Below are 9019 nucleotides of genomic sequence, written 5' to 3'. Positions count from 1 at the left end.
ACCCCACTTTTAGACAAATCTAACACTTATTGCCTGCAATGCGTTCCATGTAACATATACATCACCGCAACTGAATACAAAATGGCGTCTTACGGGAAAAAGAGGCATGTCGAAGCATCTGATGAAAGTACCTTGCAGGCACAAGACCAGGTGGTTGATAATGACTTAGAAGGTGAAGAATCCAGTGAAGATGACTCAGACCTTGAAGAGGAGGCTATGGATACAGAGATAAACGAGGTGCATATGTCAGCAGAAAGTTGGCGTAACTTACTTAAGGTCTAGTTACTCTAGACCCTAACGTTGCTCGTAAGGCCCAACGTTGAGCTTTCCGAAAATGGATAGACTTTGCTATAGTTAATAGTACTTGTGTTGGTAGAACTTTGCCCTCATCGTCTTTGCCCTCATAGTCAGGACCGACTATGCCAATGAGGAGACATCGACCCCCCCCCCCCCAACCCCTTAAAAAACCTACCAACAATGGCTCGTGTGATGTGCTCCCTAAGTTGTAGCACTTAACTCTTATTAATACTACTAGGATGGTGACTTCGAAGTTCGCCCACTTAAGACTTAAAACACCCCAAAACTAAATCTTCTGGTATAAATCATTTGAAAATATACTTCATATGGTGGGAGAATTTTGTTATAGTACGATACACGGCCAAACTTTCTTTCCTGCAAACTGTTTTCACGTTGTTTTCCAAGAAGATTCTTCGTGATTGTGGAACTTGTATTTCTTGCTAGAGTATTGCGAATTTCGGCCACGCAACCTACAGTGTGGCGCTGGTAAAAATTGGTGGCGCTGTTGCTCTTTCAGTAATTATAACAGACTTTATAGATCTTCGTCATTTTATTGACAAATATGTAAGTAATTTCTTGCACACGGGGCATTTTGGAGAGAAAATAACTGTAGCTTCGTACTTTTTGGTGAAATTTGGCTCTTCCTGTAGGTTTTCATGGTGAAAATCGTGTATTTCTTAGGGTGCCCGAACTTCGCAGTATGGCGAACTTCGCAATACTGACTATACTAGTAGTACTCATTCATTGTGTAGGTCTATTCTATAAACAACGATTGTTTATACTTGAATTCAATGTTCAATTCGTGTCATATTGCCACACAGAACAATATGTGAAACCTTGTACTGCATGGTGCCTCTAGAAGGGAACCATCAGACATCTGTTTGTAAAAATGAAGTTTTCATTTCTGTAATATTCCCAAGACCTTAGTAGTCTAGCCAAAGACCTGAGCTCAGTAACATCCAAGTAAATTGATTTGTTAGATCTGGTCTCCACTCGCCACGTGTTAGTTCATGATAGTGTTGTCCCAATGTAAACACTGTAGATCAGACTACAATAGGGGGTGTTAAATTTATTATCATTCATAAAAAAACTTCAAGAAGCATGCTTTCAGTGTGTGATCTGAAAGCATTTCTGCACTTAGTTGGCTCTTGAACACTTACGACCTTGAATGATATAAATAAATGTTCAGATTCAATGCCCACCAATCGTAACTGCTTTGGTAATTAGTTCTACTTCTATGAGTGCTTCTCTGTACTGTACATTTCCTCATATTGTGTCATAAACAAGTACTTTGATATCCATGTTAACTTTTCCAGCATTGTCATTTGATTTCACTCTTCATGGTTTGATTGCAGGAAATTCAAGTTGAATTTGAAGCCTTCCCACCAGGACAGGGTGATTTTCATGGCATTAAAACTTTACTACAGCAGGTAATTTGAAAGTGCTCCTTCCTCTGGAGGTTCCTTAACAATCATATTAGTGAATTCTGTTATACTTAGTATAGAAGGGCATCTAGACCTGATCATTCTCAGCTATTCAATCAACCAAAATAATTTAATAATTTAAATCCAATTACTGTACATATTTATAGACACTACAATAGTGAGCACCATGTATTACCACATTTCTTTCATGTATAGTATGATAGAATTTGAGAACAGTAAGTTCTAAGGATGTCTGTGTACTCTACTGTAACTTTCACGGTTACTCAAGTAAAAGAAGCATCTATGATTGACATTTTCCAATCATTTCTCAGTCACTATCTTTTCTACATGAATTAAGGACACATTTATAGAACTATAGTATTAAAAAGATATTAACTTGATATCAGGTGAATGGTTTTATTGGTCTGTGTGATGATAGAGGGATAGAAATGGTTATTTGCTTGCATATCTACTAATTAAGAAAGATTTGAAAGATTTGATATCTGTTTGAAAAACGAATATATGAATAATTTGTTTAAAGAAAGTTAGAAACCTTTTTCTTTGCATTTTCACAGCTTTTTCTAAAAAGCAATGTTCACCTTGGTGGTATTGCTGACCTGCTTCTCTCTCAGAATCAGATAGGTTGTGTTGTGAAGGTAAGAAAACTAACATGTTTCTTTCATTCCATATGTTTAGTATGAGTGAAATGCTTTAAGATGTGTTTGACTTCACTAATCCTGTGGAGTCAATTCATAATATTAAATGTTTTACTTTGACGCAGCAAATAGTTGATATGGCCCAACTGCTTTCCTTATGTACACTGCAGTGAACTGATTACTGTAAAGTTAAATGATACCAACAGCTATTGTAAGGTGAACCAATTAACAATATCACCCATCATGCCATGAACTTATAGTGTCTTGCCATTCTTAAGTCTCCTAGCTGGGCAAGATTTCCAAACATGGCTGAAGGCAGGATGTGTTTCGTAAAATAACAGGCCAACAGAATCAAGAAATTGAACACAACTCTGGTTTCCTATCTTGTGTGGTTTTCAAGTCATTCTAAACTTCAACATATGTTGGAATGTCCCTTTACAGATGTTCAGATGATGATATCATTTCCTTAGTGTCGGCCAAATAGTTTCTTTTGTTTGAAGTACATAACTAATAGTTCTGTTATATCTTCACTTTTAACAGTATGAATTATAACACCATCTGACTATGACAAGTTTGTGGTGTATGGTAAGAGTGTTATTTGAGACCACAAATGTCTTATTTTGTCCTATCGAAGATTGTAATGTTTGCGAGAATCTGACATTCAAGGGTTGTGTGCTACTTATTCTGATGAATGAGCTTGCAGTTCTCAGGAAAATTAATCTACAGTAGTTGGATATGGAGATGAGATTGGTGCTAGTGGTTTTTGCTTCTAACAAATAATCATTAAGTTTTACCATGTTAAGTCATCTGTTATGGTTTCATGGCTCTCTGGTTGTTGATTATGTAGTTTCTACAAAACCTATTGCAACTGTGGAGATGCTGAAAGACTTTCAGATGGTAATGGTTTCCTTCTTCATATTTTCAGCAAAGTGAAGCACAACTAGCTGAAGAGAGTGACTCTGATGATGACATGGATGATCACGTTTATGGCGTAACCAGCGTCATAAGTCTTGCAGATAAGGAGGTAAAATAAGGATGTTATTTCATCAATGTCTGAATGAAATGTTTATGTTCACCTTAATATCTCATGGCTTGGTAATTGGTAGTGTCATCACAGTGGAAACTAGATGGAGGATGTAATCATATTTAATGCTGAGAGTAGGATTCTGTCATTGTGGGTTTTATGATAAGTGTGGTAGGTATTACTTTAGAAGGTTCAGTTTATCAAAATGAGGCAACCTCCTAGAGTTTTCCACCAAGTAAAACTTAATAAGCTAGTGAATTTTGATGAATTGGATTTTATTTCCAACATTTTCTCACCCAGCAAGTTGGAAAACTTTCCTTATTTGCAATTGTTGTTTTTAAATAATTATTTGTAATTGAACCTGACTAGTGAACTAATTGTTTAGTAATTGTGGTATTGTAGTATTGCATAGCATAATATTCTTGAACATGCACTGAAAGCTGCATTGTACAACCCTCCCCTAAGGCTCTCCCCCCCACCCCCAAATCCACCTCCCTGTTGATATGCCTGTGATAACCATAAAACATCTGTACTTGATATCTGAATTTCCATATTGAAACACTCATATCAGATAAGGTAGTGCTTTATCGATGTTGGACGTCAAACACCCAGTTTAGTGATCATTTAATGAATGTAATCTTATCTTTCACTTAGGACATTCCATGTATTGCACAGATAAGAAATCTTTTGCTTACAAAGTGTAAAGAATGTGCAGACAGCAGTTGCCATGCAGAGTTCCAGAGGCTCCTTGACAAAACTCGAGTAGGTCTTTTGATAAGCGAGAGGTTTCTGAACATTCCTCCTCAATTGGCGCCACCTTTACACCTGAGTCTACAGTAAGTCATCATCTATGTTATTATATAGTGTGTGACTGGATCAGTGTAATAATGGATGTAGACTCTCCACAACCAGTCACGTTGAATTTAGAAAGCCTTGGCAAGTATAAGTCCCTGTTTTACTCCTCCATACTGGGACCTACCATATTATATCATATATGATTCCTTGCTGGAGGTAAAAGAGGGTGTGTATGTGTGGATGTACTTGTGTGTGATGCCTTGGCTTGTAAACCTGTTATGCAAAATACATATGGAGAGTAAAACTCCATATTTGGTATGCGGATGCACCCTTTTGGGTACAAGAGCATATAAATTTCTGTGGAGGTCAAATGTCAACAGAAGTAAAAGATCAAAAGCTTTGTAAACACAATAATTCAAAAAGTAAATCTTTGATGAAATTCACACTTTGTAATGATAAGGAACATCTGCGTACAATTTTGTACATTAGATGCGCTAATATTTACTGTAAAAAGTGGCAAGGAATCACTGAACCTGTTGGCTTTCTGTTTGGTTTTGATGATGATCATACATTAATGGAATCAGTGATGGTATTTATGAATTATATGCATGTTTATATGTATACATGGGTTTCTCTGCATGGGTTTCTCTATGTGTGACATCAGCTTGCAAACATAATATCTCAAGAAGAAACTTTGGATGGATCATATACTTAGTATTGTTAATGCTCTATATTTGAGCAAGTGAACCCCATCATTTTTACTGAACTTCAAAGCCCATTTATGGTCAGTTGAGGTCAAAATGTGTAAACTCTAGAAACATGGTATGTCAAGAATGGAAATTAGAGTGGACCTGCTACCTGGTATGTGGATGCACCCATACTGAGTTGTACGTCTTGAAGTAGGGGACAAAGGTCATTTGAGGTCATATACATCACATTCCTAAAATCTTCAAGTAATTCTGTTTTGTCAGAGTATTTTTGCTTTTGTAGGTTTGTCAATGCAAAAGGTAAATAATCAATGTAGTCAAAATGTGAGTGAGTTTTGTAATTTTCTGGTTGAAATGGATCCACTGTGGAAAACATGAAAAAAGTTCGGTCAAGTTCATACCTGATATTTAGATCTCTTAAGGTAGTAGTAGAATGCTCTAGATGTTGGCATTACAACATATTTAGAAATATTTAGTAAAATATTAATGTAGGTTTGAAGATTAGTTTGACTCAGATGATTACTTTGTTTTTCAGCAAAGATTTGACAAGGGCAAAATCCAAAGATGAAAAGTGGAATTTTGAATATCTGGTTCTCATGTGTAAATGTTATGAGACAATGGGACAAGCAAAGAAGAAGAAGAAGAAAAAAGACTCCAAGCTAGATCAAGAAATCAAAAGCTTTTTCTTTGCAAATGCTGAAGATGAAATTTTCCAGAAGGTGAGGAGCATGGGCTGAGTTCACAAGTTATTTCTGTAATTATGAAATGACAAATTAGAAACTTTGTAACCAAGTATTAATCCTTGTTTTAAGATGCACAAGAGCTATGGCACTGACCTGTCACTCTCACACAAGAAGTTTTGATAGAATTCCATCTACTTCTCAAAGCAAGACAATCTGGCATGTATATGCTCATTACTGGCACAATTTTGTTCATTGACCATGTCATAAATGTAGCCGACAGGCATAGATTTGGGATGTCTCTTTTAAGTGACTAATGGTATTTGTGGCGTTGTAACCATAGGCTGGCCTTGAATCGCAACTTGATGACACTCAAAACCACAGGCTACACCAGTTATTTTGAACCTGATGAGGTTAGGTTTGCATAAATCTGCAATGAGATGTGGGTAACCCTTTCATCATCTTTACTGTTATGAATTAGATTCTTATACTTTGCTCTGGTAATAATGTTATATATTGAGCTTTAACAGACACTTAACATAAGAACTAACCACAAATAATTAGGAAACTGGAAGCCAAACATCATCATTAAAGAAGAAATATATTATCTTGTTTCTTTAAGGAGTCGATTTTGTCATTTAAATACTCCATCTTGGAAGAGACAGACACCGCCATTGGAGGAAGTTGGGGAGTTGACGAGACTCAGTTAAAGACATACAGAACAGTTATGGTTGTGCCAATGTTAAAGATGGCTGATATTTTAAGAGACATCCAGAACAACTTGAGTTCTTGAGCTTCATCTGTTGGACAGTCCTATGTTATGAATCTACCCTGGCAAACTATGAAGCTATATGTAGCAAGTCATATTCAGAGAGTGCTACTGAAATCGAATACATTATGAAGGAAAGGAAGGAAACGGAAGGAAACAACAAGTATGAAATACAGACGACCGGGTTGTTTTCTACACAACAGTTCTGGAAGTTATTGTTCAAATTCTAATTATGGTAAAGAGTTATTCACAGAAAATGTTTGATCCTGGTTAGAGAGATTTGTATACATAATTTGAACAGGATATTACCAATTGAGTGCTCTCATTAAGGACATCTGCAGTAAGTATACTGTAAGGTTTGTGTTCTTGTTTAACACTTACAAACTATTACTAAGATGCAAGTAAGTTGCAATTTCTTTTTGAGTAAATTTTGTCAAGCTGCTGCATTCATCCGTGTAAGAATGTCCATAATTTAACAAGATGGTTCATTTCATGAATAGTACAACTGGATACTGTACAGTGACACGTTTGGTGCATTCAGAAGAGAAAGAAACTGTAATGAATTACAAACATAAGTATGTAGATAAATCTTATGTTGTTTTGATTGTAAGTCAAAGTGTGATGGAAACATCTCAGAAATGGAATCATGGATGAAGGTCAGGTTGTGGGGGATCTTATATATTGAGATGACATAGCTTGTTGCTTAATTGGAGGTCAAATGTCAGCAGAGGTCAAAATGTTCACACTTTTGGAACAAGATACCTCTAGAAAAGGAAATTTGGCTGTACCTCATGCAGTGTTGAGTAGATGAACTCTATTGCTCTTCTTGACGGTCAAAGGGAAGCAAAGGTCAAAGTCTATCAATGCATTATCTGGGAATGGGAATCTTAGATGGTATTTCATATATAGTGTTGATGTTCTATTAGGTTTGATAAACCTTATATTCTTCAGTGTTCGAAAGAAGTGGTCATCTTAAGACACGATGTCTCTGATAAAGAATTTGGGAGCATTTCACATATACACTGTATGAAAATTTATCATTATAAATACCACCAAAACTTGTATTTAGTAGAATGTCAGCGAACAGAAAAAATCTGCAAAAGCCTAGCAAGCATGCAGATAACATCTTTGAAAACTGCAATGCAGTCTGACTTGAGAACTGATTTGAGATATAAGTGATGGGGCTCTTTTGAAAGAAATACATTTTGCTTTTTCAAAAGTTTCCCAAATTTGTTGTGGGTTCATTCTTGATTATGACTTTTGTAACCATTTCAGTTTCACATATTTATAAAGGCTAGATGAGTAGCTTTGTATGGAATCTATGGCGCAAATATTTAAGTGACGTGCTTAAGAGTCTATTCACAACGAGTCTGAAAATATGACACAGGGCAGCAAAATGTGTCCTGTATAATGGAACAGACTAAGTTTGTTAGCTGTAATTACATGTTTCATTCTTATTGCATCACTAAATCATGTCTTTGTAGAACAGTCTATATTTGCCAACATTTTACCTTGCACCAGAGATACTGAATTTCTTCCTTCAATAAACGAATCATGCTAACTGAAACATGCTGCTGTGTGTCTGTTCTACAATAGCTGTCCTGCATTCCTTCCTTGACTGTTCTTGTAAAGTTCAGTAAACTTTGTAAAGCCAAATTCCTCTGCTTAATGTGGAACTTTGATAATTTTTACTGTCCAAACAAATGAGCACATTTTTTCTATCTTTTCAAGAGTTTTATTACCAGTGATATTATTACAAACTACCAAAGTTCTTCTAAAAAGTGCCTACAAATCAAGAGGTTATCCGATTTCAATGGTCATCTTCATTATTGATCTTAATCGCATTTATGAATGTATGGATTATTCAAAATACATGCATCAATATACCCCTGCGGATCCTTATCAATTAAAGGGGATATAATTGTTCAAGAGGGGCTACCTTACTCTTGATGTACATGGCTTATTCCTCCAATACAGAAAACACAGATTTCCACACTCATTTGTATGTTCAAAATTTTACATTTCTCGTATGATTCTGAAGCAAGAGCTATTTAATGGCAATGGCAGTGGAGACACTAGTTTATATCGTGACCAGAATGCTTTGTGATTCCTTGTCTTATAAGTTATATGCAGTCCCCTGATTGCTAGAGCAACTGAAGAGAATGTGTCCCAAGCCAAACCACAGAACATCATAAAAGAGTTCAAGTTAACTTTGTAAACTAAGATGTTAGATGAGCTAGCTATCAACTTTTATCATGAAAAATGTCAACCCACAGAAATCAGAACCTTCTATAACATCATTTCATTTTTCTGAAATGTTAGTTTTCATGACAATCATAAATGTTCTTAAGCAACACATGAGCCCCTCACAATGACACAAACACACACTCCACACAGTAAGGCAAACATACACTGCAGATGACTGGATTGTATCATATCAAATACAGACTACAGCCATGCTTATGAGATATCTATCACCAGCCTTGTGTCAAGCCCCAAGTGTGAAAGGTGAAGAGAACATGCAAGTAACTTAAAAAAGAAAACAATGATCGCAGATTTTAGTTTACCAGTCATCGGTCCAATCAATTCCTGTACCTATTGATAAAGGTCAGGCAGCTTCCATGATTGCGGACTTATTATACCATAAAACCATCACACAAATTTAAA

The 9019-nt window shown here is 36.0% G+C and overlaps 1 protein-coding gene across 1 annotated transcript; it reads left to right on the top strand.

Moving 5' to 3' along the window:
• Positions 1-28: 28 nt before the first annotated feature.
• LOC139967508 (BRCA2 and CDKN1A-interacting protein-like) lies at positions 29-8993 on the top strand. The gene is made up of 7 exons (XM_071971389.1): positions 29-237; positions 1653-1727; positions 2297-2377; positions 3303-3401; positions 4056-4237; positions 5439-5622; positions 6206-8993. The coding sequence occupies exons 1-7, from the start codon at positions 82-84 to the stop codon at positions 6374-6376; spliced, it is 948 nt and encodes a 315-aa protein (XP_071827490.1). The 5' UTR covers positions 29-81; the 3' UTR covers positions 6377-8993.
• Positions 8994-9019: the final 26 nt, after the last annotated feature.

Source organism: Apostichopus japonicus, chromosome 5, assembly GCF_037975245.1.
Source record: "Apostichopus japonicus isolate 1M-3 chromosome 5, ASM3797524v1, whole genome shotgun sequence".
Taxonomy (NCBI): domain Eukaryota; kingdom Metazoa; phylum Echinodermata; class Holothuroidea; order Aspidochirotida; family Stichopodidae; genus Apostichopus; species Apostichopus japonicus.
Note: the sequence above shows the minus strand (reverse complement) of the source record. Positions and strands in the feature narration are given on the sequence as shown.

Bases quoted from the DNA above. Each gene is read 5' to 3' on its own strand.
- LOC139967508 (XM_071971389.1), top strand. From the start codon at position 82: ATGGCGTCTTACGGGAAAAAGAGGCATGTCGAAGCATCTGATGAAAGT. The intron at 3,402-4,055 runs GTAAAATAAGGA...TCTTTCACTTAG, and splicing joins TAAGTCTTGCAGATAAGGAG to GACATTCCATGTATTGCACA. The intron at 5,623-6,205 runs GTGAGGAGCATG...TGTTTCTTTAAG, and splicing joins AAGATGAAATTTTCCAGAAG to GAGTCGATTTTGTCATTTAA.